At 44.5% G+C, this 27,097-nt stretch overlaps 3 protein-coding genes across 3 annotated transcripts; 1 reads left to right on the top strand and 2 right to left on the bottom strand.

The window, feature by feature from the left end:
- The first annotated feature begins 6,358 nt into the window (after window positions 1-6,358).
- Window positions 6,359-13,892, top strand: LOC124027308 (cardiomyopathy-associated protein 5-like). The gene is made up of 5 exons (XM_046339769.1): window positions 6,359-6,632; window positions 6,751-7,383; window positions 7,608-9,181; window positions 9,466-10,771; window positions 11,667-13,892. The coding sequence occupies exons 1-5, from the start codon at window positions 6,440-6,442 to the stop codon at window positions 12,395-12,397; spliced, it is 4,437 nt and encodes a 1,478-aa protein (XP_046195725.1). The 5' UTR covers window positions 6,359-6,439; the 3' UTR covers window positions 12,398-13,892.
- Window positions 13,893-15,101: 1,209 nt separating this feature from the next.
- LOC124027307 (protein FAM161A-like) lies at window positions 15,102-16,490 on the bottom strand. Its single transcript, XM_046339768.1, has 2 exons — window positions 16,449-16,490; window positions 15,102-16,248 (listed from the first exon to the last, which is right to left on the bottom strand). Exons 1-2 carry the CDS (start codon window positions 16,482-16,484, stop codon window positions 15,346-15,348), a joined length of 939 nt encoding a protein of 312 aa, XP_046195724.1. The 5' UTR covers window positions 16,485-16,490; the 3' UTR covers window positions 15,102-15,345.
- Window positions 16,491-16,626: 136 nt separating this feature from the next.
- On the bottom strand, window positions 16,627-24,574 carry LOC124027309. Its single transcript, XM_046339771.1, has 6 exons — window positions 24,330-24,574; window positions 21,158-21,289; window positions 20,080-20,255; window positions 18,788-19,005; window positions 16,942-17,002; window positions 16,627-16,729 (listed from the first exon to the last, which is right to left on the bottom strand). The coding sequence occupies exons 1-6, from the start codon at window positions 24,435-24,437 to the stop codon at window positions 16,627-16,629; spliced, it is 798 nt and encodes a 265-aa protein (XP_046195727.1). The 5' UTR covers window positions 24,438-24,574.
- Window positions 24,575-27,097: the final 2,523 nt, after the last annotated feature.

Genomic DNA, 27,097 nt, shown 5'->3' with positions numbered 1-27,097 from the left:
CAGGATTCCACAGCGCTGCCAATGTTCATTAAGTTGTATCCCATTTGAACAGCCAGCGTCGGACGGTCGTACGTTTTGTTCTCCTCGTTGTAGCCAGCAACAGCTCTCACTGCCGTGATGACGTGAGGTAAATTACTAGGTATGACCAAGTCCTCAAAGCACATCAGAGGTGTACACGTCCTGGCCGTGATGAGGAGTCTTGCCACCTCTCTCATTCTTTGCTGAATGTATCCGTTTCTTCTGTCATCTGGCTGTAGTTTGTTGTACAGCTCCTCTCCCATGAGGAGGGATACATTTGTCATTTTTCACCACAAATGAAACTCGGTCGGAGTTCATACCACAAACGATCTTCCAAAGACCTGTGCTGACGTAGTCGGGTTGAGGACACATCTTAAACGCCATTGCTGACTGAATCCTCATCTTTGGTCCAGGTTTTGGTTTTTCAGCTTTGGGGTTCAGAGGGCAGTATCTGACATGCTTCCGTAGTGACTTTCGAATGTACAAACCTTGACAGTACAAGCAGTGGGTGTAACATCGAGTGGATCCTGGCACTTTGGGACGGCAACAGGAGGCCATCTCTCCACTCCCACGTCTTGCTACGGCAACATCATGCACCCTCTGACAGATCCTCTTAGCTGGATAATGAGCCCCAGAGTCTGTTTGGATGTTCTTGTCTTTGTTGCCGTCTGAAGGGCTGATCTCAGTCCCCGGGTTGTTTTCATCACATAAGTTGGACAAATCAGATGGTTCGTTCACCACACCACTAGAATGGCATGTTCTCTTCACTGGTTTACGTGCCTCAGACTCTTCTTTAGTGCAGGAGCTACTGTCTGAAGAGTTTCTGTCTGTTACGGAGATGTTTTCCTCACTCCAGGTGGAGAAACTAGATGCTTCATTTGATTCCACGTTACTAGAATCCTAAGAGGGAAACAAAAAGGAGAGATTAATGTAACATGAAAACTCCCGGACAGCAGAGATCCCGTTTTGGAACGTAGATATGTTCGTAGAGTTATCATATTAAACATTGTACAGTGCATTCTGAAAGTATTCAGACACCTCGACTTTTCTCCCATTTTTTTACATTACAGCCTTATTTTTCCCCAAGCTTGAAGCGTCATACCCAAGAAGACTTGAGGTTGTAAACGCTGCCAAAGGTGCTTCAACAAAGTACTGCGTAAAAGGTCTGAATACTTGTGTATATGTGATAGGTTATACATTTGTGCAAATTTATAAAAACTGTTTTTGCTTTGTCATTATGGGGTATTGTGATGTCATTATGGGGTATTGTGATGCCATTATGGGGTATTGTGATGTCATTATGGGGTATTGTGATGTCATTATGGGGTATTGTGATGTCATTATGGAGTATTGTGATGTCATTATGGGGTATTGTGATGTCATTATGGGGTATTGTGATGTCATTATGGGGTATTGTGATGTCATTATGGGGTATTGTGATGTCATTATGGGGTATTGTGTGTAGATTGATGAGGGGGGGGGGAACGATTTAATCCATTTTAGAATAAGGCTGCAACGTAACAAAATGTGGAAAAGGGGGTCTGAATCCTTTACCAAGTGGACAATTCTGTGGGAATGAGACTCAAATGTTTCACATTAAAAAGTACACTACATGACCAGAAGTATGTGGACACCTGATCGTCAAACATCTCATTCCAAAATCATGGGCATTAATATGACGTTGGTCCCCACCTCTGCTGCTATAACAGCCTCCACTCTTCTGTGGAGCCTTTCCACTAGATGTTGTAACATTGCTGCAGGGACTCTCTTCCATTCATCCACAAGAGTATTAGTGAGGTCGGGCACGGATTTTGGGAGATTAGGCCTCGCTCGCAGTCGGCGTTCCATTTCATCCAAAAGGTGTTCGATGGGGTTGAGGTCAGGGCTCTGTGCAGGCCAATTTCTTCCACACCAATCTCAACAAACCATTTCTGTATGGACTTCGCTTTGTGCTCGGGGGCATTGTCATGTTGAAACAGGAAAGGGCCTTTCCCAAACTGTTGCCACAAAGTTGGAAGCACAGAATGGTCTAGAATGTATGCTGTGGGGTTAAGATTTCCCTTCTCTGGAACTAAGGGGCCCAAACCATGAAAAACAGCCCCAGATCATTATACCTCATCCACTAAACTTTACAGTTGTCATTATGCACTCAGACAGGTAGCGTTATCCGGTCATCCGTCAAACCCAGATTTGTCCATCCAGCCAGATGGTGAAGTGTGATTCATCACTCCAGAGAACGTGTTTCCACTGCTCCAGAGTCCAGTGGTGGCGAGCTTTACACCAGATGGCGATGTTAGGCTTGTGTGCAGCTGCTCGGCCGTGGAGACTCATTTAAATGAAGCTCCGACGAACAGTTAATTGTGCTGATGTTGCTTCCAGAGGCAGTTTGGAACTCTGTAGTGAGTGTTGCAACCGAGGACAGACGATTCGTAAGCTCTACACTTGGCTCAGCACTTGGCGGTCCTGCTCTGTGAGCTTGTGTGGCCTACCACTTTGTGGCTGAGCCATTGTTGCTCCTTGACGTTTCCACTTCACAATAACCGCACTTGCAGTTGACCGGGGGCAGATCTAGCAGGGCAGAAAATTTGATGACTGACTTGTAGGAAAGGTGACGTCATATGACGGTGCCACGTTGAAAGTCACTGAGCTCTTCAGTAAGGCCATTCCACTGCCAATGTTTGTCTATGGAGATTGCATGGCGGTGTGCTCAATTTTACACACCTGTCAGCAACAGGTGTAGCCGAAATAGCCGAACCCACTAATTTAAAGGGGTGTCCACATACTTTTGTATATATAGTGTCTGTCAAACAAAAAAAAACAATGATTGCAAGGTTAAACAAACCATACAACTACTGTATTCACAAGGACAACTTTGAACCATTTCCACAGAATGTTTTACAAAAACACATGTACTGGAAGACCAATGCAGATAGAAAGTCAGAATGACGGTTGGTGCCGTCATTCTGTTACCAGAATTTGCATCTTACAAAAGTCGTCCTTGTGCATAGAGTTTGTATGGTTTGTTTCACTTTGCAATCATTGATTTTTGTTTGACATACATTTCATTAATTTCTCCAACTTGACAGGATTTAGAAGTCTGCTGTTTTGGGTTCACCCAAGGAGTACTATAGACACACATCATTATATTTACTTTGTCCATTCTGTGAGTGTGAGATATTAAGGTTGTGATTTTGCTTGCAAATGTAATGTCCATAATGCTGGAATTGTCCATATACTTTATATTTAAACATGTATATATTCATGTTCAGATTTTTTTTTAGTATTAATTTTCATTAAAGAAATTTCTTTCAGAATCTCAAGTAATCATTTGGCTGTTTTACCTACAATTAAATGCTGCCTTTTTGTGCTGTTCTACATGTATACTAACACAATAAATTAAATATAATCTTACTTGTTCTGAAGAAGTGCTGGGACTCTGATGAACTTTACCGTTTTCACTCTGAGATGCAGAACCGTCTGGATTTACTGCAGAGAGGAGCTGAGAGTCACTGGTTGGTTCTGATATGCTGTAATCCTCTCCATCAGGTTCTGTTTTGATCTGTTCAGTTGTGTTGGTGGGTAGAGAGTCTCTCTCTCTGTTCTCCAAGGTTTGGTCAAGATGTGAGGGCAGAGGTGGGTCCTGTTCATAGTCACTTTTCACACAGGCAGGAATCAAGACGTCTTTGGTATCAGGTTCCAAACCTTGAGGCTGGTCTTCCTCTTGACTGGTCCTGAGTTCCTCCTGTTCCTCTTTAATCTGTGTGGGCTCTGGGTCCTCCTGCCCCTGACTGGGGCTCCTCTCCTGCTCACAGTGCTGCTGCTCATGGGGAACCTCCTCTTCAGAGACAGGAAGAGAGCTGCTGGGAGTCTGGAGGGAAGAAAAGGAAAACAAATCAAACCAGAGTTTATTCACGTACTGCAGGATGCAGCAGGTGTAAACAGTGATTGCAAGCTCTTCCTTAACAATGCAGTTCAGAGGCTGGTGGGAGGTGCTATAGGCGGAATCAATAGAACTGAGTCCAACATGTGGTTTCCATATGATTAATACTGTTCCATTTATTCCATTCCAGCCATTACAATAAGCCCATCCTCCTAAAACTGCCCCCACCAGCCTCCTCTGATGCAGTTATACTGGTCATATAAAGTAATAGACGAGAAAAAAAATGGGGTGATAAGTTGAAGATACTGTATCCCTGGAAAAGGGATGTTTTGGATGTTTAAGGTTTCTATCACCCCGCTGAGGCTGGTGTGCCACACACACACGATGCTCCTTGTTCCCTCTGGCGAGTGATCTGTGTGATCTTCAGACCTGGGTTCAAATACTATTTGAAATCATTTCATACGGAGTTAAACAGATAAGACTGAGTGAACCGTGAGTACAGATCCCAAACTCACTGTGTCAGCTAGAGTAGAGCTACTGTCATGTCAATAAAAGGTTTTTAGATTTTAAAGATGTATACAGTCCTATAGACCCTCAAAGCAGGGTTGACATACATTTAACCCTAACCATTCCAATGTATTTAATAGAATTTAAAAAAACACTATTTATGGAAGTGGTGATTTTGCTAGGTTACTACAGGAAACATGCTTGTTTGGGTCCCCCGGGTGTGGAGACAGACGGGTTAATAAACTGCAGTCTAACTGTGTGTGTGAATGACTAAATGAGTATAATTATTTGATGAATAATTTTGTTTCCCCACAGTAGTTATTATTACAAACCTGCTCGACGTAACTTGATTTCCGGGTGGAAAACCAAATCCAACAGCCGCTGTAGACGTTTGTTCTCCTCCTTCGAACGGGAGATTTCTTCCCGGTACTCGATCATCTTTTTTTCAAAGACAGCCGATATCTCCACAGCGGCCGCTGTCAACCGCTGAGTAAGAAACGTATTCAACTCCATCTGTAATTTGGGAAATTTACGGTCTATAGAGCCACATGTCAACAAGGAAAATAAACCAACGCTCTAGCTATTCACTTCCTGCTTTAATTCTTCTTCTTTTGGATTTGGTTGTCGGATTGCATCCAACTTTAAGGTGCATACACCGCCACCTACTGTAGGGAGGAGAGTGGTGTGAGGCCATTCACAGTCTACCGACATTACATTCTTTGATACAATAATACAATATTGGGGACAAGGGATATTGCCACCCATTCCACTATTGAACCCTATCTAGTCCAACTCTAGACCAGTGGGTTGAGAAGACAAAACCCTACCACTCCCCCTGCAGCTCTTCTGCAGTAAATCCTCGCAATCCCAAGTATTTCTCTACTGCTGCCACCACAACCTCTATTTTCTGTGACTTTCAATTAATTTCCGCAGTACAATTGACGACCACGACTATAAATGATAAAACGCCCACCTTGCTGAAGCAAATATTCTTCCCATCACGGTCTCTTGATCTCTCACAGGAATCCTCTCAGGATCCCTCACCCTGTACCCAGGTTCCTCAACCACTCTCTTCCCTGCTTCAGCATACCACACTCCCTGTACTACTGTAACCCTGGCAACCTCAATCTGCCTTTCTCTCACCTGACACCTCCCATCTCCAGCCCCATGATCACCCCCACAACTTTTCACATCATACAGGTTTCTCCGATCAAATAGCCTAATCTAAATCGAGCTCAATCAAATACAAAATGCACTGTCATGTTAAGAAACAACATATTCCATCCTTTCAACAGCGTCATGCTCCAGAGAGAGAAACCCATCACAATCCTTATCCCTTATCTCGTAATCCGGAGCGCCCTCTCCCTCTGGGTGGAGGAAACACAATAAATCATCATGAGTCCACTCCAAGTTACCATCACCAATTCAACAGTCCCCAACCTCTCATCCACCCAATCTGACACCACATATGGTTCAACCAAAAAGCAAGGATCCATTCTCTTCACAAATGTCACTCCCACTGGGCCCAAAATCAACCTTGGGACGCGGGTTGAGCCCACAAAGGTTAAAGACAAACGGGAGGAATTTGGGACCAGGCAGGAGGAAGAGCAGCTTTACATTTACGAACTCAGCGATCCTCACCGCAGCTACTTCACCCTGACCCCCTCACTCTAAACTCATTCTGGAGCTCTTATCCCCGTTCTTTTAACTTCTTCTTTTTATTCTTCCATGGTGTTTTGGAACCGAACTTCAATGTTGCATGTTGTAGGACACTAGCTACCTGCAGTAACCCATCAACCTCTTATGGACGATCCACTGAGGGTAACAAATACTGGGGGGGATGAAATTTGAACGAATTTGTCACGTCGTGTGAAAGTAAGGTTTTGAAGTTGGAGGCATATTTACTTCCAGTAGGTGGTGGTAGTGCATCCTTTAAATTGTGTAACAAATGCCTTAAAACAAAATAGAAGAAGAAGAAGAAGAAGCAGAACGTGAACGGATAGTGCTTTAGTTTGTTTACATCGTAAATATAAAATGTCACAATTACAGTTGTTGAATGTGTTTATTACCGAACGATTAACAGCGGTAGCTATGGAGATATCCGTTGTACTTGAACAAAATATAGACGAGTACCTGGAAGAAATCTCCCGTTCAAATGAGGAGAACAAACGTCTACAGAGCCTGTTGGATTTGGCTTTCAACTCCGAAATAAAGTTACACCGCGAAGGTTTGCAATTAAATAATGACAACTCAAAATGCACGAATCATTTAGTTACTGTGAGCAACACTTATTGATCAAATAATTATACAAATGTAATCATTGGTTTTCTTTTCCCTCCCACCAGACTCCCAGCAGCTCTCTCTTCCTGTCTCTGAAGAGGAGGTTCCCCATGAGCAGCAGCAGCACTGTGAGCAGGAGAGGAGCCCCAGTCAGGGGCAGGAGGACCCAGAGCCCACACAGATTAAAGAGGAACAGGAGGAAGTCAGGACCAGTCAAGAGGAGGACCAGCCTCAAGGGCTGGAACCTGATATCAAAGAAATCTTAATCCCTGCCTGTGTGAAAAGTGATTATGAACAGGACCCACCTCTGCCCTCATATCTTGACCAAACCTTGGAGAACAGAGAGAGAGACTCTCTACCCACCAACACAACTGAACAGATCAAAACAGAACCTGATGGAGAGGATTACAGCATATCAGAACCAACCAGTGACTCTCAGCTCCTCTCTGAAGCCCAGGGAGGAAACATAGAAGAACGTGTTGATGGGATGGAGAGACCCATTCCCCCTCCCCTCTCTCCAGACTCCCAGCAGCCCTTTCTCCCTGTCTCTAAAGAGGAGGTTCCCCCAGAGCAGCAGGAGAGAAGCCCCAGGCTGGGTCTGGAGGACCCAGAGCCCACAAAACAAGAGGAACTCTGGACGAATCAGGAGGAACAGCAGCTGGAATCTGACAGCAGAGTATCAGAACCAACCAGTGACTGTCAGCTCCTCTCTGCAGTAAATCCAGACTGTTCTGCGGCTCAGAGTGGAAACAGAGTATCAGAACCAACCAGTGACTCTCAGCTCCTCTCTGCAGTAAATCCAGACTGTTCTGCTGCTCTGGGTGAAAACAGAGTATGTGTTGATGGGGCAGTGGAGATGCTTATTCTTATTCTCCTCCCTCCAGACTCCCAGCAGCTCCCTCTCCCTGTCTCTGAAGAGGAGGTTCCCCTGAACAGCAGCACTGTGAGCAAGAGAGGAGCCCCAGTCAGGGGCAGGAGGACCCAGAGCCCACACAGATTAAAGAGGAACAGGAGGAACTCAGGACCAGTCAAGAGGAAGACCAGCCTCAAGGTCTGGAGTCTGAATTCAGAGTATTAGAACCAACCAGCCTCTGCAGAGTTTTAGAACCAACTAGTCTTTACAAAGAATTAGAATCAACGTCTGTAGCAAATCCAGACTGTTTTGCAGCTAAGAGTGAAAAGATAGAAGAATATGTTGATGGGTTGGAGAGACCCATTCTACCTTCGAACCCTCCAGAACTCCCTGTCTTTGAAGAGGAGGTTCCCCCTGAGCAGCAAGAGAGGAGCCCCAGTCTGCAGCAGGAGGACCCAGAGCCCACAAAGGTTAAAGACAAACGGGAGGAATTTGGGACCAGTCAGGAGGAAGAGCAGCTTTACATTGGGCTATCAGAATCAACAAGCCTTTGTAGAGTATCAGAACCAACTCTCTCTGCAGCAAATCCAGACTGTTCTGAAGCCCAGGGAGGAAACATGGAAGAACGTGTTGATGGGATGGAGAGACCCATTCCCCCTCCCTTCTCTCCAGACTCCCAGCAGCCCTTTCTCCCTGTCTCTAAAGAGGAGGTTCCCCCAGAGCAGCAGGAGAGAAGCCCCAGGCTGGGTCTGGAGGAACCAGAGCCCACAAAACAAGAGGAACTCTGGACGAATCAGGAGGAACAGCAGCTGGAATCTGACAGCAGAGTATCAGAACCAACCAGTGACTCTCAGCTCCTCTCTGCAGTAAATCCAGTCTGTTCTGCAGCTCAGAGTGAAAACAGAGTATCAGAACCAACCAGTGACTCTCAGCTCCTCTCTGCAGTAAATCCAGTCTGTTCTGCATCTCAGAGTGAAAACAGGGTATCAGAACCAACCAGTGACTCTCAGCTCCTCTCTGCAGTAAATCCAGTCTGTTCTGCATCTCAGAGTGAAAACAGGGTATCAGAACCAACCAGTGACTCTCAGCTCCTCTCTGCAGTAAATCCAGTCTGTTCTGCAGCTCAGAGTGAAAACAGGGTATCAGAACCAACCAGTGACTCTCAGCTCCTCTCTGCAGTAAATCCAGACGGTTCTGCAGCTCAGAGTGAAAACAGAGTATCAGAACCAACCAGTGACTCTCAGCTCCTCTCTGCAGTAAATCCAGACGGTTCTGCAGCTCAGAGTGAAAACAGAGTATCAGAACCAACCAGTGACTCTCAGCTCCTCTCTGCAGTAAATCCAGACGGTTCTGCAGCTCAGAGTGAAAACAGAGTATCAGAACCAACCAGTGACTCTCAGCTCCTCTCTGCAGTAAATCCAGTCTGTTCTGCAGCTCAGAGTGAAAACAGAGTATCAGAACCAACCAGTGACTCTCAGCTCCTCTCTGCAGTAAATCCAGACGGTTCTGCAGCTCAGAGTGGAAACAGAGTATCAGAACCAACCAGTGACTCTCAGCTCCTCTCTGCAGTAAATCCAGATGGTTCTGCAGCTCAGAGTGAAAACGGTAAAGTTCATCAGAGTCCCAGCACTTCTTCAGAACAAGTAAGATTATATTTTATTGATTATCTAACATGTTCAATGGCACTCAGCACAAAAAAAAGCTGCATTTAATTCCAGAGACGACATGAGATGTTGATAGCAATTTCCTTACAGAAAATGAATACTGAAAAATATAAACATGAATAAATGTAAAGTAATTTAAATATGAAGAATATACATTGTTTAAAATGTTAAACTCTATGACCATATCTACGTTCCAAAACGGGATCTCTGCTGTCCGGGAGTTTTCATGTTACATTAATCTCTCCTTTTTGTTTCCCTCTTAGGATTCTAGTAACGTGGAATCAAATGAAGCATCTAGTTTCTCCACCTGGAGTGAGGAAAACATCTCCGTAACAGACAGAAACTCTTCAGACAGTAGCTCCTGCACTAAAGAAGAGTCTGAGGCACGTAAACCAGTGAAGAGAACATGCCATTCTAGTGGTGTGGTGAACGAACCATCTGATTTGTCCAACTTATGTGATGAAAACAACCCGGGGACTGAGATCAGCCCTTCAGACGGCAACAAAGAGAAGAACATCCAAACAGACTCTGGGGCTCATTATCCAGCTAAGAGGATCTGTCAGAGGGTGCAGAGTGCTTCACCAGAGGTTGTGTGCAGTAGGGTGACTACCCCATCAGCAGCTCCAAGCTCCACACACGTCATACCAATGTCTGTAGCCGACAGTAGAAGATCTAAGAAACGGTGTTGTCGGTACTGTGGAAAGGCTTATGTTAAAATCGCGAGACACGTGCGGATTGTGCATCGGGATGAAGTGGATGAGGCCAAGGCCTTCAGCTTCAGAAAGAAGTCCAGACAGAGAAAAGTCTTACGTCTTCTGAATAAAAAGGGAGGCTTTGTGCGTAATGCTGCCGTAGCAAGACGTGGGAGTGGAGAGATGGCCTCCTGTTCCCGTCCCAAAGTGCTAGGATCTACTCCATGTTACACCCACTGCTTGCACTGTCAAGGTCTGTACATTCGAGAGTCACTACGGAAGCATGTCAGATACTGCCCTCTGAACCCCAAAGCTGAAAAACCAAAACCTGGACCAAAGATGAGGATTCAGTCAGCAATGGCGTTTAAGATGTGTGCTCAACCCGACTACGTCAGCACAGGTCTTTGGAAGATCGTTTGTGGTATGAACTCCGACCGAGTTTCATTTGTGGTGAGAAATGACAAATGTATCCTCCTCATGGGAGAGGAGCTGTACAACAAACTACAGCCAGATGACAGAAGAAACGGATACATTCAGCAAAGAATGAGAGAGGTGGCAAGACTCCTCATCACGGCCAGGACGTGTACACCTCTGATGTGCTTTGAGGACTTGGTCATACCTAGTAATTTACCTCACGTCATCACGGCAGTGAGAGCTGTTGCTGGCTACAACGTGGAGAACAAAACGTACGACCGTCCGACGCTGGCTGTTCAAATGGGATACAACTTAATGAACATTGGCAGCGCTGTGGAATCCTGTGCATTGACGTCAGGACGACACAAAGTCGCGGAGTCTGCTGGCAAATTCAAAAGTTTCAACTGGAATGAGGTTGTTTTGGCTGGAGCAATGACCACTCTCAGTGAACCCCAAAATAAATGTAAGTCAAATGTCACACCTTGTAGGTCAGGCTAGCTTTCCAAGTGGATGGTTTATACACCTTGTAGGTCAGGCTAGCTCTCCAAGTGGATGGTTTATACACCTTGTAGGTCAGGCTAGCTCTCCAAGTGGATGGTTTATACACCTTGTAGGTCAGGCTTGTAGGTCAGGCTCTCCAAGTGGATGGTTTATACACCTTGTAGGTCAGGCTAGCTCTCCAAGTGGATGGTTTATACACCTTGTAGGTCAGGCTAGCTCTCCAAGTGGATGGTTTATACACCTTGTAGGTCAGGCTAGCTCTCCAAGTGGATTATACAGTCAGGCACATGGTTTGTTACCTTGTAGGTCAGGCTTCTCCAAGTGGATGGTTTATACACCTTGTAGGTCAGGCTAGCTCTCCAAGTGGATGGTTTATACACCTTGTAGGTCAGGCTAGCTCTCCAAGTGGATGGTTTATACACCTTGTAGGTCAGGCTAGCTCTCCAAGTGGATGGTTTATACACCTTGTAGGTCAGGCTAGCTCTCCAAGTGGATGGTTTGTTTTGTAGGTCAGGCTAGCTCTTGGATGGTTTATACACCTTGTAGGTCAACAGGTCCATAGGTCAGGCTAGCTCTCCAAGTGGATGGTTTATACACCTTGTAGGTCAGGCTAGCTCTCCAAGTGGATGGTTTGTCACACCTTGTAGGTCAGGCTAGCTCTCAAGTGGATGGTTTATACACCTTGTACTAGCTCTCCAAGTGGATGGTTTATACACCTTGTAGGTCAGGCTAGCTCTCCAAGTGGATGGTTTATACACCTTGTAGGTCAGGCTAGCTCTCCAAGTGGATGGTTTATACAGGTCATTTGCCTGATTTACCCTGTTCTTTCTGTAATTTTTGCAATCTTTTCTCAACAGGTCCACAGCCGACCCCTGTCACACAGGCGCCTGGCCAGCCGACCCGTCGCACAGGCACCCAGCCGACCCGTCGCACAGGCACCCAGCCGACCCGTAGCACAGGCACCCAGGCGACCCGTAGCACAGGCACCCAGGCGACCCGTAGCACAGGCACCCAGAAGACCCGTAGCACAGGCACCCAGAAGACCCGTAGCACAGGCACCCAGAAGACCCGTAGCACAGGCACCCAGAAGACCCGTAGCACAGGCACCCAGAAGACCCGTAGCACAGGCACCCAGAAGACCCGTAGCACAGGCACCCAGAAGACCCGTAGCACAGGCACCCAGAAGACCCGTAGCACAGGCACACAGACGACCCGTCGCACAGGCACCCAGGCGACCCGTAGCACAGGCACCCAGGCGACCCGTAGCACAGGCACCCAGGCGACCCGTAGCACAGGCACCCAGGCGACCCAAAGAAACATTGTGAGATTAAAGAGGATCGTTGATGAGGGAGCAGCAGTAGAGAGACACATAATGCCGTTCATAAAAAGTTACCAAGTTCCTGAAAAGAGGGACAGCCTCAAATGCCTCCAGTCAGAACCTGTGGAGCTCAAAAGCAGAAACTGGTCGGGCATTAAGTTCTATGTGAATAGAGTCAAACAGAGACGGAGTGCTGCAAGGAATTCAGAGGGCAGCACCCCTGACCTGGACTCAAACTCAGGTCCAGAGACTGGCAACCCAACACCTTAGCCAAACAAAATGTTATTGTTCTTTGACTCAATAATTGGTGCATTCTGGGTGTGCTATAAAGTTCAGAAGTTATGGGCAGAGTTAGAAATCTGACTGTCAAGAGGTTTTACAATGTAAGTTTACTTTGAATCCGTCTATATGCATATTTCAAGACATGGCATATGGGGGTGCCTGAGTTGGACAATATTATTTTACTTAAATACTGGAAGTGAAATTATACTCCAACATTAAGAAAATGGAAGAATCAAACATTTTATTATTTTAAAATATTGAATACAATCTTTCTACAGACAGAAACATGACGATTTGAAGTCGTGGGAAAATGGCCCCCTTTTTTAAACTTGTTTTTCAACCCCTGAGAAACACCGTTACTGAAGCGTCCCTGGAGCAGACTTGGGATTCAAACCAGTCACTTTCCAGTTGCAGGTCTGCCTCTCAGGACATGATCAATTAAATGTTACCTGGTTAAAACCATTTACTACAACTTCTACATTACAAACTGTTTTCCTTAGCTCGCTGAATAACCTAGTGTTGGACTACGGTTAGCAAAAATCACAGGTTTTCCACAAATCCTGGTTGAAATGTTCACAGAATCAGAAGGGGTTTTAAGCATGAAATCCGGAATCCTCCATCCAGGATTTCCGGAATACCTGTGAGTTTCGGGAGAGATAGCAGGGTTTCCGGAATACCTGTGAGTTTCGGGAGAGATAGCAGGGTTTCCGGAATACCTGTGAGTTTCGGGAGAGATAGCAGGGTTTCCGGAATACCTGTGAGTTTCGGGAGAGATAGCAGGGTTTCCGGAATACCTGTGAGTTTCGGGAGAGATAGCAGGGTTTCCGGAATACCTGTGAGTTTCGGGAGAGATAGCAGGGTTTCCGGAATACCTGTGAGTTTAGGGAGAGAGAGCAGGATTTCCGGAATACCTGTGAGTTTAGGGAGAGAGAGCAGGATTTCCGGAATACCTGTGAGTTTAGGGAGAGAGAGCAGGATTTCCGGAATACCTGTGAGTTTAGGGAGAGAGAGCAGGATTTTGCAACCCCAGTTGGGCTCTATTAAAGTTACTATTGAATGATCATCTTTGTGAAATCTTTATTGATGGAGCTGAATACTGCTTCCTACATGGTCACTTTTATGATAGAATTGGGCAGGACTCAATCATTTTGCCATTATAGAGAGATATATATATATTTGTAACATCCCAATTTAATGTCTGGTGTATTTCACATTACTCCACAACTTCATTTGGTGTCGACTTAGGGAGATAGGCTTACAATATGTGCCAATGTTACCCTAAATTACTTACTTTTATTTTCCACAACAGACTTTTGTGTGTTTTCTCATGGTTTGTTTTCTCATGGATGCATTGTCATTGTTACGGATACAGTTATCCTGTGTGTGTGTGTGTGTGTATCCTGTGTGTGTGTTTCTTTTCTCTCCTTCTCCCCTCACAGGTGAAAACCATCACTCCCCAATCAGTCAACAATCAATCATCAATCAGAAGACACACCTCCTCCTATTTCCTGACCTATCACAGTTCCTTCCCCATGGTTTAAAAACCCCATCATTTGTTTGTTCTAAAGCTCAGGTCAATCTCTCTGTAAATGCCATGTCTGTAGGTCTCTGTGGTTCACTCTCGCTTTGTGTCTTAAACCTCTCTTTTGTTTAAAGCACCTCCATAGCACATTGTCATCACCTGTGAGTATTGTTTTTGGGTTATGGTGTTTGTTTGTTTGCTGGTGGGAAAAGGGGAAACCAAGACAAGTCGCCCATGGGCATACACTACCCGTAGGTGAACTTTGTTAAATACACTAGTTAGAACTGGGCGGACCACCCACTGTATTTTTGGTTAGTTAGTTGTTGTTAAAGTAGGCTAGTCTAGCTTAGGGGTGTTTTTGTATATTTATTTATTCTTTCCTTGGGTCCAGCTCAGCCCCTTTTCCTGCTCCCCCCATTACCGTGTGTTTATAAATAAACCTAGAGTTTGACGGTAGGTTTCTGTTGTCGTGGTTATTTCGTGCACACTTTTACTTTGTCACAATAATAATTTGCATGAGTTATGTTACGGATCTCATTACCATCCCCCCCCTAGACTGTCGGGCCAAAAGGGATTCGTAACAGTCATACACCTGTGAACAGTGGGAAAAGACACTGCTAATAAACAAAACAATGGCTTCATTCAAACATGTAAATTCCAGACAGTTTATCAAGACATGATCAGTGTCGTTATTAGAACACACAAATACAGTCTCAGATGTCTCCAAACATCTGGTTTATGTATGAAACCACGGTCATATAATGATCTGTCATGCATTAACTCAACTCTGTTACATTATTAGAGACCAAGTATTCGCACCCCTTGACTAGTTTTCCACGTTTTGTATTACAGCCGTGAATTTAAAATAGATTGAATTGAGATTTTTGTCACTGACCTACACACAATATCTCATGATGTCAAAGTGGAAACAGTTTTTTATATTACAAATTAGATGACATTTCTGTATTTAATTTTCAATAAATGTGCAAATATTTCTAAGAACATGTTTCTACTTTGTCATTATGGGGTGTTGTGATGTCATTATGGGGTGTTGTGATGTCATTATGGGGTATTGTGATGTCATTATGGGCTGTTGTGATGTCATTATGGGGGTATTGTATGTAGATGGCGGGGGGGATATTTAATCCATTTTTAATTCAGGATGTAGCACAACAAAATGTGGAATAAGTCAAGTGATATGAATGCTTTCTGAAGGCTCTGTACACGTAAAGGATGACCCAGAGAGACAGGAGTTAACATGTTTAGTGGTAGAGGATGCAGGTCTTGACTTTGACCAAAATGAATGAGCCCTTTACAGAACACTTGATACAGGTCTTGACTTGGACCAAAATGAATGAACCCTTTACAGAACACTTGATACAGGTCTTGACTTGGACCAAAATGAATGAACCCTTTACAGAACACTTTCGATGACTTGATCACGGCTGTTACACACACTGATGTAGTCTGTTTTGCCTGCTGGGAGAGGGAGGTCCTCCTGACTGACGAGAGACGAACATAGGTTGTTGGGGCTGCCAGGGGTACAGAGTGGGTCGATGTAAGACAACTCCCTCTCTCTATCCTTCCTCCTCTCCGACTCCATGTCTATCTGGAGCTCAAGCTGCTTCCTAGGTCCCCCCGTCCCCATCTTGATCGACGGACGCCTGCTCCGGCTCTGAGACCGCCAGTAACTATTGCTGTCGTAGGACGGGAGTCCCTCCTTTTTTAGGCGAAAACTCTTCTCTTTCTCCACAAGCGTTAGGCCCTGGTCCTCGCCCTCCTCTGTGTCCCCCCTCTTCTCTCCTGGACCCTCGGCCCGCAAGCCTGGTGTAGATCGCGTGCTGTGTTGGTGGGTCATATTCTTCACTTTCTTCTGACTCGTCAGCTGCTGCTGCACTTTGCTCTGCTGCCTGTGGGTGGCGCTGTGGCTGTAGTACACAGACCTGGGCACTGGCCTGGCCTTGAATGCCCTCCTCTCCTCTTTGGCCACCAGGTTCCCCAGTTCCACTTCAATCCTCTGCTCCCTCTTCCTCCTCTCTCTCTCCAGGAAGCTGAACGGTCTCTGGGGTGAGCAGGAGGAGGCCCGCTGGTTGCCACCGCTGACCGTGACACACTGATAATTACCGAAGTTAACTCTGTGGTTACCGGGATGGTAACCAGGCCGCTGGCTGAGGCGTCGGCTGATGACGTCGTAGAGCGGCAGGCGAGTGTGGGCGGGCGCCGGCGAGGCCCGGAACTTCATGCCACACTCCCTCAGCTCGTCCAGCTCCCGGCGCAGCAGGAAGTTCTCCAGCTCCACCTCCGAACGCGTCCTGACCTTAATGACAATAAACATCAATATTACATTAGTTTTATATAGTACTTTTAACCCAAACACCCAGAGGGACATTTGCTCAGCACGTCTGGCATACATATAGTGTATTTATGACAGGTAGAACATTCCCTATGGAATGCTGTGTTACATTATTGATTCAAGACTCTTTTGGGAACAATACAACTAAACAAAAACGTCCTCACCTTCCTCCTCTTCTTCTCCTCCTCCCTCACCATCATCCTGAATGGCTCGGGACGGTCACAGTCCCCCTGGAGTTATCAGGACCTCCATCCCCCCTATAGCTCTCGCCTCTGGTTCTCCTCCCTGTGTTGCTCAGGTTTCCTCCCTGGTTTCTGCCCTGGCTCTTGGGGCAGCAGCCTCTCAGCTGGAGCTGGATCTGGAGCTGGCTCCTAGATGATGACTGATGGCTGGGGCGGTGGTGGTGGTGGTGGTCACACTCTCTGGACAGCAGGACTGACTGTCCCTGTGGGGAGCAATAGTAAAAGAAAGCTTGAATTGCAACGTATATCTTCTAGTGAATGATGCTTTGAGACCTTTGGCTCCAGGCACCCTTTCACATATTTACGCAAGAGGATATGAGTTGAGCACATTGATTTAATTTTTTTTTTTTTCATACAGTTAAGAACAATTTAAAGTAGAAAGAACCCCAGAGGAAGTCACATTCTCTCTCTTTACCTGAGACTGTTCCTGAGGGGTTTGTCCTTCCTTCTCCAGGCCCTGGGGCTGTGGCTGTCCTCTACAATCAGAAAGAGACAAAATAGTGAACTATTAAAAATGTGACCTTGACGGATGGATTCAGTGATTTTGTGTTGACATACAATGCTTTCAGAAAGTATTCACACCCCTTGACTTTTTCCACATTTTGTTGTGTTACAACCTGAAGTTAAAATGAATAAAGTTCAGCTTTTTCCACATTTTGTTGTGTTACAACCTGAATTTAAAATGAATAAAGTTCAGCTTTTTTCACATTTTTGACTAATTCATTAAAAATGAAAAGCAGAAATGTCTTGAGTCAATAAGTATTCAACCCCTTTGTTACGGCCTAAATAAGTTCAGGAGTGCTTAACAAGTCACGTACGTTCCATGGACTCGTTGTTTTTAAATGACTAATCATCTCTGTACCCCACACATACAATGATCTGTAAGGTCCCTCAGTCGAGCAGTGACTTTTAAACACAGATTCAACCACAAAGACCAGGGAAGTTTCCCAGTGCCTCACAAAGAAGGACACCTATTGGTAGAAAAGAAGGACACCTATTGGTAGAAGAGAAGGACACCTATTGGTAGAAAAGAAGGACACCTATTGGTAGAAGAGAAGGACACCTATTGGTAGATGGGTAAATAAAAGCTGACATTGAATATCCCTTTAAGCATGGTGAAGTTATTAATTACACTTTGGATGGTGAATCAATACACCCAGTCGCTCAACGATACAGGTGTCCTTCAGTTGCCGGAGAGGATGGAAACCTCTCAGGGATTTCACCATGAGGTCAATGGAGACTTTAAAACAAGAGAAAACTGAGGATGGCTCAACAACATTGTAGTTACTCCACACTACTAACCCAATTGACAGAGTGAAAAGAAGGAAGCCTGTACAGAATAAAAAATATCCTAAAACATGCATCCTCTTTGCAACAAGTGTTATGTTTGGGGCAAATGCGACACATTATATATTTTTTGCTCCATATTTTCAAGCCTAGTGGTAGCTGCATCATGTTGTGGGTATACTTGTAATCATTAAGGATTGGACGTTTTTCAGGATAACAAAATAAACTAAATAAGCACAGGAAGATAAGCGCAGCACAGGAAGATAACCTGGTTCAGTCTGCTTTCCCCAGACACTGGGAAAATTCACCTTTCAGCAGGAAATAACCTGGTTCAGTCTGCTTTCCCCCAGACACTGGGAGATGAATTCACCTTTCAGCAGGACAATAACCTGGTTCAGTCTGCTTTCTAACAGACACTGGGAGATGAATTCACCTTTCAGCAGGACAATAACCGAAAACACAAGGCCAAATTGACACTGGATTTGCTTACCAAGAAGACATTATACAATCCAGGTGGGCAAAGCTCTTAGAGTCTTACCCAGAAAGACTCACAGGTGTGACGGCTGGCAAAGAGGATTCTAACATGTATTGACTCAGGGCTGTCAATACTTTTGTAAATTAGATACTGTATTTCTGTATTTAATTTCCAATAAATGTTTTTTTTTTAATAAAAACATGTTTTCACTTTGTCATTATGGGGTATTGTGTGTAGATGGGTGAATATTTTTTTAATTTTAATAAATTAAGTCAAGGGATTTGAATGCTTTCTGAAGGCACTGTTTATACACAGTACATTTATTTATTAAACGTGACCAGGATTTCTTAATAAATTCAGACTTACTGTATTTCCATTTAGAACATTTTTGCTGAATTATTTACAAAAATATTGTCAACGGTAGGAGAAGATTAGCATATTGTTGTATAACAGGTGGCATATTCATGACATGCTGTTTCTGGCTCTTTCCCCCACTGACCTTCTCTCTCTTCCAGCAGCAGTTCATAATGGTTATCCTCCTCTTCTCCGTCTCCACCAACACCGTCTCCTGATTGGTCAGACACGTCAACACCGTCTCCTGATTGGTCAGACACGTCGCCTGACGTCTCCTCGTGGAAGTTCAGCTCCTCGTCTGAAAGGATTCTCTGCAGTCGCCTCACTGGCATAGAGCCAGAGCTCTGGCTTTCCCACGTGACACTGAGAGACAGGAGAGATTGAGCATCATTTAAGGTGAGCTTTCATTGTTGCTACCGTGAAAAAAGTCTCAAGCGCATCTCGGTTAAAGCCCCACTTAGGATGTGAAACGCTAAAATACCTTCTTCTAAAGCACAACAAAACAAACACTGATGTTTTTGTTCCTCCAAATCTATACTGGACAAAAATATAAAAGCAACATGCAACAATTTCTAAGATTTTACTGAGTTACAGTTCATATAAGGAAATCAGTCAAGTGAAATAAATTCATTAGGCGCTAATCTATGGATTTCACATGACTGGGCAGGGGCGCAGCCATGGGTGGGCCTGGGAGGGCATAGGCCCACCCACTTAAGAACCAGACCCAGCCAATCAGAATGAGTTTTTCCTTGCAAAAGGGCTTTATTCCAGACAGATATACTCCTCAGTTTCATCCACTGTCCGGGTGGCTGGTCTCAGATGAAGAAGCCTGATGAAGAAGAGGTCCTGATGAAGAAGAGGTCCTGGGCTGGCATGGTTAAACGTGGTTTGCGGTTGAGGCTGGTTGAGGCTGGTTGGACGTACTACCAAATTTTCTAATACCAAATTTTCTAAATTAAATGATCTGGTAACAGCTCTGGTGGACATTCCTGCAGTCAGCACGCCAATTGCACGCTCCCTCAACACTTGAGGCATCTGTGGACATTGTGTTGCACATTTTAGAGTGGCCTTTTATTGACCCCTGCAACTGTGTAATGATCGTGCTGTTTAATCATTTTCTTGATATGCCACACCTGTCAGGATTACCTTGGAAAGGAGAAAGGCTCACTAACAGGGATGTAAACAAATATGTGCACAACATTTGAGAGAAATAAGCTTATTGTGAATATAGAACATGTCTGGGATTTTTTACATTTCAGCTCATGAAACATGGAATCAACACTACACGATGCATTTATATTTTGGTTCAGTATAATAAACACTTCATTTCTCCCCGTCTTGTAAAAAGGTAGCACTAGGTTACATAGCCTACAACCACTTAACTAAAAACTCAATTCCATTTCAAAAGGTACAGTACTAAAAGCCATGATATCAGACCTGGGTTGGAGATCCTGTATGTCTCTGCCGTCTCTCTCCAAACACTCGTCCTCCTCATACTCCTCCTCATCGTCCTTCTTGTTGACCTTTGACCTTTTACAGATATACATCTTCTCCAGCTCAGCCATGTTCCTCAGGTGGGTTCTCTGCAGCTGCTCCAGCCTCTGGTAGTAGTCCTGGTGTGGGAAGAGGAACACCCACATTTAGGACCGGGATTCAATCCGATCGCCCGACTATGCACCTTTTAAAGACAATGTTCCCAAGGCCCGAGGAGACCACATTGATGATAAACGCTGCATTTGTTGGCTCAATCTGAAATGACCTTATATGTCAAGCGCGCACTGATTGGATAGAATCCCAACCTTTGATTCAGGCAATCTTTTGACCCTTTTCACACTACCAAACCAAGACAAACCAAAGCAAGCCAAAGCAAGCCAAACCAAAGCAAGCCAAACCAAGACAAACCAAAGCAAGCCAAACCAAGACAAACCAAAGCAAGCCAAAGCAAGCCAAACCAAAGCAAGCCAAACCAAGACAAACCAAAGCAAGCCAAACCAAAGCAAACCAAGCCAAATCAAGCCAAACCAAGCCAAACCAAGCCAAGCCAAACCAAAGCAAACCAAACCAAACCAAACCAAAGCAAGCCAAACCAAAGCAAACCAAACCAAAGCAAACCAAACCAAGCCAAATCAAAGCAAACCAAGCCAATCCAAACCAAGCCAAACCAAGCCAAGCCAAACCAAGTCAAACCAAACCAAGCCAAACCAATCCATGCCAAACCAAGCCAAGCCAAACCAAACCAAGCCAAGCCATAGTAGCTGGAACGTGCTAGAAAAGATCAGGTTAAGGTAAAAATTGCCAAACCATTAGATTAACGTTTGGGTTGACATGATAGTGTGAAACCAGGCACTACTGTCCGATCGCAGCAATTTAGTTTCAACATCAGTTGTTAATGAAACAACAGGCAAAGCCTACGCATATGCAGAGGAACAGTAGAAACAGTAAAGGAATGGTCATGGATTTACAGTAAAAAGGGCCCAGGTGCAAAGAGCACAGATCAGTATCTATTCTAGGCTACCTGATTGGAGAAGTAGACACGTCCCAGGCCTGAGCGCTCCCCTCTCTCCACGCCGTATCCTTCCTCCAGAGAGAGAGCGCTCCGCATGTCGTCTCTCTCCTCCTCGCTGCCCTCTGAATCCACATCATACTCCTGAAAGATTCATTCAGAATATTATGTACAGTACACACACAATAAGACCTTATAGTTCTGTATCAGACTCCTACGTCATGAATAAACACACAATAAGACCTTATAGTTCTGTATCAGACTCCTACGTCATGAATAAACACCCACTACAGTGAAGATTTAACATTAATTAACACACAATAAGACCTTATAGTTCTGTATCAGACTCCTACGTCATTAATAAACACACAATAAGACCTTATAGTACTTCTGTCATCAAACACCCACTACAGTGAAGTTAATTAACATGAATCAACACACAATAAGACCTTATAGTTCTGTATCAGACTCCTAAGTCATGAATCAACACCCACTACGGTGAAGATTTAACATGTATTAACACCCACTACAGTGAAAATTTAACATGAATTAACACCCACTACAGTGAAGATTTAACATTAATTAACACACAATAAGACCTTATAGTTCTGTATCAGACTCCTACGTCATGAATAAACACACAATAAGACCTTATAGTACTGTATCAGACTCCTATGTCATTAATAAACACACAATAAGACCTTATAGTTCTGTATCAGACTCCTATGTCATTAATAAACACACAATAAGACCTTATAGTTCTGTATCAGACTCCTATGTCATTAATAAACACACAATAAGACCTTATAGTTCTGTATCAGACTCCTATGTCATTAATAAACACACAATAAGACCTTATAGTACTGTATCAGACTCCTAAGTCATGAATCAACACCCACTACAGTGAAGATTTAACATGAATTAACACCCACTAACAATTTGTATTGGAAAAATAGATAACTTTGATAAACAGCCAGAAACTATAGATTTTCTGATTCAATACAAAATCCAAACAAACCTAAATATGTGTTTTTGGTTGTTGAGTCAATTTCAAGCATTTCAAGCATTTCTTCAAAAATATATATACAATGAACAAAAATATATATACAATGAACAAAATATATATACAATGAACAAAAATATATACAATGAACAAAAATATATATTCGCAACATGAAACAATTTTACTGAGTTACAGGAAATCAGTCCATTTAAATAAATTCACTAGGCCGTAATCTATGGATTTCACATGACTGGGAATACAGATCTGCATCTGTTGGTCACAGATACCTTTAAAAAACAAAGGTAAGGCGTGGATCAGAAAACCAGTCAGTATCTGGTGGGACCATCGTTTGCCTCATGCAGCGCGACACATCTCCTTCGCATAGAGTTGATCAGGCTGTTGACTGTGGCCTGTAGAATGTTGTCCCGCTCCTCTTCAAAAGCTGTGTGAAGTTGCTGGATATTTGCGGGAAACCGTAACACGCTGCCGTACACGTCAATCCAGAGCATCCCAAACATGCTCAATGGGTGACATGTTCGGTGAGTATGAAGGCCATGGAAGAACTGGTGCATTTTGTGTACAGATCCTTGAGGCATGGGGCCATGGTGGACATTCCTGCAGTCAGCATGCCAATTACATGCTCCTTCAAAACTTAAGACATCTGTAGCATTGTGTTGTGTGACAAAACTGTACATTTTAGAGTGGCCTTTTATTGTCCCCAGCACAAGGTGCACCTGTGGAATTATCATGCTGTTTAATCAGCTTCTTGATATGCCATACTTGTCATGTGGATGGATTATCATGGCAAAGAAAACATGCTCACTAACAAGGATGTAAACAAACGTGTACAAAAAAAATTGAGAGAAGTAAAGCTTTTCATGTGTATGGAACATTTCTGGTATCTTTTATTTCAGCTCATGAAACACTGACAGTATCACCAGCAAGCACCCCTACACCACCACACCTCCTCCATGCTTCACGGTGGGAACCACACATGCGGAGATCATCCGTTCCCCTACTCTGCATCTCACAAAGACACGGCGGTTGGAACCAAAAATCTCAAATCCGGTCCTCATGAGAGCCAGCTTCATCATACCGCTTGATGGTTTTTGCGACTACACTTGAAGACACTTTCAAAGTTCTTGACATTTTCCAGATTGACAGACCTTCATGTTTTACAGTAATGATGGACTGGCATTTCTCTTTGCTTATTTGAGCTGTTCTTGGTCTTTTACCAAATATCTTCTGTATACCACCCCTACCTTGTCACAACACAACTGATTGGCTCAAACACATTAACAAGGAAAGAAATTCCACAAAGGACCTTTTAAGAAGGAACACCTGTTAATAGAAATGCATTCCAGGTGACTACCTCATGAAGCTGGTTGAGAGAATGCAGAGAGTGTGCAAAGCTGTCATCAAAGCAAAGGGTGGATACTTTGAAGAATTTTAAATATCAAATATATTTTGATTTGTTTAAATATATTTTTGGTTGCTACATGATTCCATATGTGTTATTTCAGTGTTGATGACTTCACTACTATTCTACATTGTAGAAAACAGTAAAACATTAAGAAAAACCCTGGAATGAGTAGGTGTGTCCAAACTTTTGACTGATACTATATATAATACCCCCCCCCCCAAAAAAAATGCTACCCTCCCCTGTTATTGTAATGGTGAGAGATTAGAACGTCTTGGAGGTATCATATTTGTGCATCTGTAACTTTCTCTCTAATCATTATTCATGATTCATTCAGGACTATCTGTAATCATGGTAGAATCCACATTAATGTAGAAGTGTTTAGAAACATATTATATTCTTATTTACAATAAAAGTAAAGACTCCAAAATGACACAATACATGATTTACCATTCATTTCTGTAACTATACATTCAGGTACATACTACCTCAGTTGGCCAGACCAACCATTGCCGGGGCTATGTACAAAAAGTGATGTGAATGGTTCACCTGACATGGATGAAAATGCCAAAAATGTAAGCGGACAGTCTGCACTTTAACACGGGAATTGTTTGATTTCAAATCCAAACTGTTGGAATATAGAGTCAAAAGAAGAAAACATGCTGCTGTGTCCCTGTAATTACAGAGGGCTCTGCATGTAGTTCTGGATAGTTATCTGGCTAACTCTTTCAACCTGCTTTGTGGTCTCCTGGTCTCCTCACCTCATAGCCAGGGCCCCGGTCTCTTCCTCTGTAAGGGTCCGCTTCTCGTCCGTACAGCGCCAGGAGCTCGCTGCTCTGCAGTGAAGGTGAACGGTACAGCACAGCCATCTCTGTGTTCCTCCTGTCCAAGCCTGTTACTTCTCCTGTTGTTGTTGTTGTTGTTGTCGTCTTATATTACTCGATGTTAGTTATTTTATTCCCAAAAGCATGTCTCGTACCACCGGGTTACATCACTATGTAGTGTGCTGCTGATCTCACAAGGGAATGGCCCACTGACTGGGGTCAAGAAGTAACACACACACACACGCACGCACGCACACACACACACACACACACACACACACACACACACACACACACACACACACACACACACACACACACACACACACACACACACACACACACACACACACACACACACACACACACACACACACACACACACACACACACACACACACACACACACACACAAAAACAGGATGATCCTCATTCTTAAAGCCATGCAGGAATCGTGATTTTACTGTGGCAGGAGTGACACAGAACACACAGGTTGAATGTAATTCACCAGCTGTTCTCCATATGGCCGAGTCAGGGATTAACCGCGCTATAAGGCCCACAGACATGATTCCCAGTGAGATACCCAGCCTGTATGTGTCCAAACAGTCAACGTTTCCAATCAGATTCGCAGATTAACAAACACGCTTAATTACAGTTGAAGTGTTGATCTGATTGGATCTGGTTTAGGAGGGAGGCAGCACGTAGACACACCTTCTGCTCTGTTGCCGTGGCAAACAGTAAGTCAGGAAGCAAAAGTCCATGATTGCCTCTGAAATGGCACCCTATTCCACCTATATTTGGCTTCGGGTCAAAAGTAGTGCACTATATAGGGACTAAGGTGTCATGTCAGATACAGACCAATTTGAATTGCAAAATGAAATTCCAGAGCAACTAAACACAAACACAACTGATTCAGCCAATCATGGTCCTAGCGGGCAGATTTAGTAGAATTCTTTAGAGTATGTCTTGAACAAAACCCTGCATGGGATGTAGTGATATAAATAAAATAGTTCAACTGAGTTGACATGATGACTTGGCTTTGCCTGAGTTGACCTGGCTTTGCCTGAGTTGACCTGGCTTTGCCTGAGTTGACTTGGCTTTGCCTGAGTTGACTTGGCTTTGCCTGAGTTGACTTGGCTTTGCCTGAGTTGACTTGGCTTTGCCTGAGTTGACTTGGCTTTGCCTGAGTTGACTTGGCTTTGCCTGAGTTGACTTGGCTTTGCCTGAGTTGACCTGGCTTTGCCTGAGTTGACTTGGCTTTGCCTGAGTTGACTTGGCTTTGCCTGAGTTGACTTGACATTACCTGAGTTGACCTGGCTTTGCCTGAGTTGACTTGACATTACCTGAGTTGACCTGAGTTTTCCTGAGGCCACTCAAGTTTACCGTCCACTAGCCTCCATCACTGTTGGTCACCTCATGTAACGTTCTCCTCCTGTGTGATGATTGTCCCCAGACGACAGTGAAGGCTGCCAGGGCCTACTCACCGTACACTAATGACCCCAGGCTGATAGATGTCAACGAGGCAGTATATAGACACACCTTCTGATCTGTTGCTGTGGCAGTAAGACAGTCGTGAAGCATAAGTCCAATTTAGGGCTGGAACAAAACCCTGCAGAATGGTTAAGTTATGTGTAAGTTGATTCACCCCAGATGACAGTGCCAGGGGCTACTGAGCTACACAGAACGAAAGGTGCTATCTAGAACCTAAAAGGGTTCTTCAGCTGTCCCCATATGAGAACCCTTTCAATAAGTATTTTTGGTTCCAGGTACAAACCCTATTGTTTCCAGGTACAACCCTTTCCACAGAGGGTTCTACATGGAACCAGAAAGAGTCCCAACCTGAAAACAAAAAGGGTTCTACCTAGAACCAAAAAGGGTTCTACCTGGAACCAAAAAGGGTTCTACCTGGAACCAAAAAGGGTTCTCCTACGCAGAAAGACGAAGCACACTTTTGGAACCCTATTTTATAAGGCTGTACCAGGACCTGCCAAGGCTACTCAGTTACCAGGACCTGCCAAGGCTACTCAGTTAGCAGGACCTGCCAAGGCTACTCAGTTACCAGGACGTGCCAAGGCTACTCAGTTACCAGGACCTGCCAAGGCTACTCAGTTACCATGACCTGCCAAGGCTACTCAGTTAGCAGGACCTGCCAAGGCTACTCAGTTACCAGGACCTGCCAAGGCTACTCAGTTAGCAGGACCTGCCAAGGCTACTCAGTTACCAGGACCTGCCAAGGCTACTCAGTTACCAGGACCTGCCAAGGATACTCAGTTAGCAGGACCTGCCAAGGCTACTCAGTTATCAGGACCTGCCAAGGCTACTCAGTTACCAGGACCTGCCAAGGCTACTCAGTTACCAGGACCTGCCAAGGCTACTCAGTTACCAGGACCTGCCAAGGCTACTCAGTTACCAGGACCTGCCAAGGCTACTCAGTTAGCAGGACCTGCCAAGGCTACTCAGTTACCAGGACCTGCCAAGGCTACTCAGTTACCAGGACCTGCCAAGGCTACTCAGTTACCAGGACCTGCCAAGGCTACTCAGTTACCAGGACCTGCCAAGGACCACTCAGTTACCAGGACCTGCCAAGGCTACTCAGTTACCAGGACCTGCCAAGGCTACTCAGTTATCAGGACCTGCCAAGGCTACTCAGTTACCAGGACCTGCCAAGGCTACTCAGTTACCAGGACCTGCCAAGGCTACTCAGT

This window comes from Oncorhynchus gorbuscha, unplaced genomic scaffold (genome assembly GCF_021184085.1).
Source record: "Oncorhynchus gorbuscha isolate QuinsamMale2020 ecotype Even-year unplaced genomic scaffold, OgorEven_v1.0 Un_scaffold_3084, whole genome shotgun sequence".
In the NCBI taxonomy this organism is placed as follows: Eukaryota; Metazoa; Chordata; class Actinopteri; order Salmoniformes; family Salmonidae; genus Oncorhynchus; species Oncorhynchus gorbuscha.
The sequence above is the reverse complement of the archived record's forward strand: the minus strand, read 5'-3'. Positions and strand labels throughout refer to the sequence as shown.

Bases quoted from the DNA above. Each gene is read 5' to 3' on its own strand.
- LOC124027308 (XM_046339769.1), top strand. From the start codon at position 6,440: ATGTCACAATTACAGTTGTTGAATGTGTTTATTACCGAACGATTAACA. The intron at 7,384-7,607 runs GTCAGCTCCTCT...TCTGAAGAGGAG, and splicing joins ATCAGAACCAACCAGTGACT to GTTCCCCTGAACAGCAGCAC. The intron at 9,182-9,465 runs GTAAGATTATAT...TTTCCCTCTTAG, and splicing joins CCAGCACTTCTTCAGAACAA to GATTCTAGTAACGTGGAATC.
- LOC124027307 (XM_046339768.1), bottom strand. From the start codon at position 16,484: ATGATGGTGAGGGAGGAGGAGAAGAAGAGGAGGAAG. The intron at 16,249-16,448 runs GTGAGGACGTTT...ATTGTCATTAAG, and splicing joins AGGAGAAGAAGAGGAGGAAG to GTCAGGACGCGTTCGGAGGT.
- LOC124027309 (XM_046339771.1), bottom strand. From the start codon at position 24,437: ATGGCTGTGCTGTACCGTTCACCTTCACTGCAGAGCAGCGAGCTCCTG. The intron at 17,003-18,787 runs GTCAGTGGGGGA...TTCTGATTGTAG, and splicing joins GCTGCTGGAAGAGAGAGAAG to AGGACAGCCACAGCCCCAGG. The intron at 16,730-16,941 runs GTAAAGAGAGAG...TGCTCCCCACAG, and splicing joins CCCCTCAGGAACAGTCTCAG to GGACAGTCAGTCCTGCTGTC.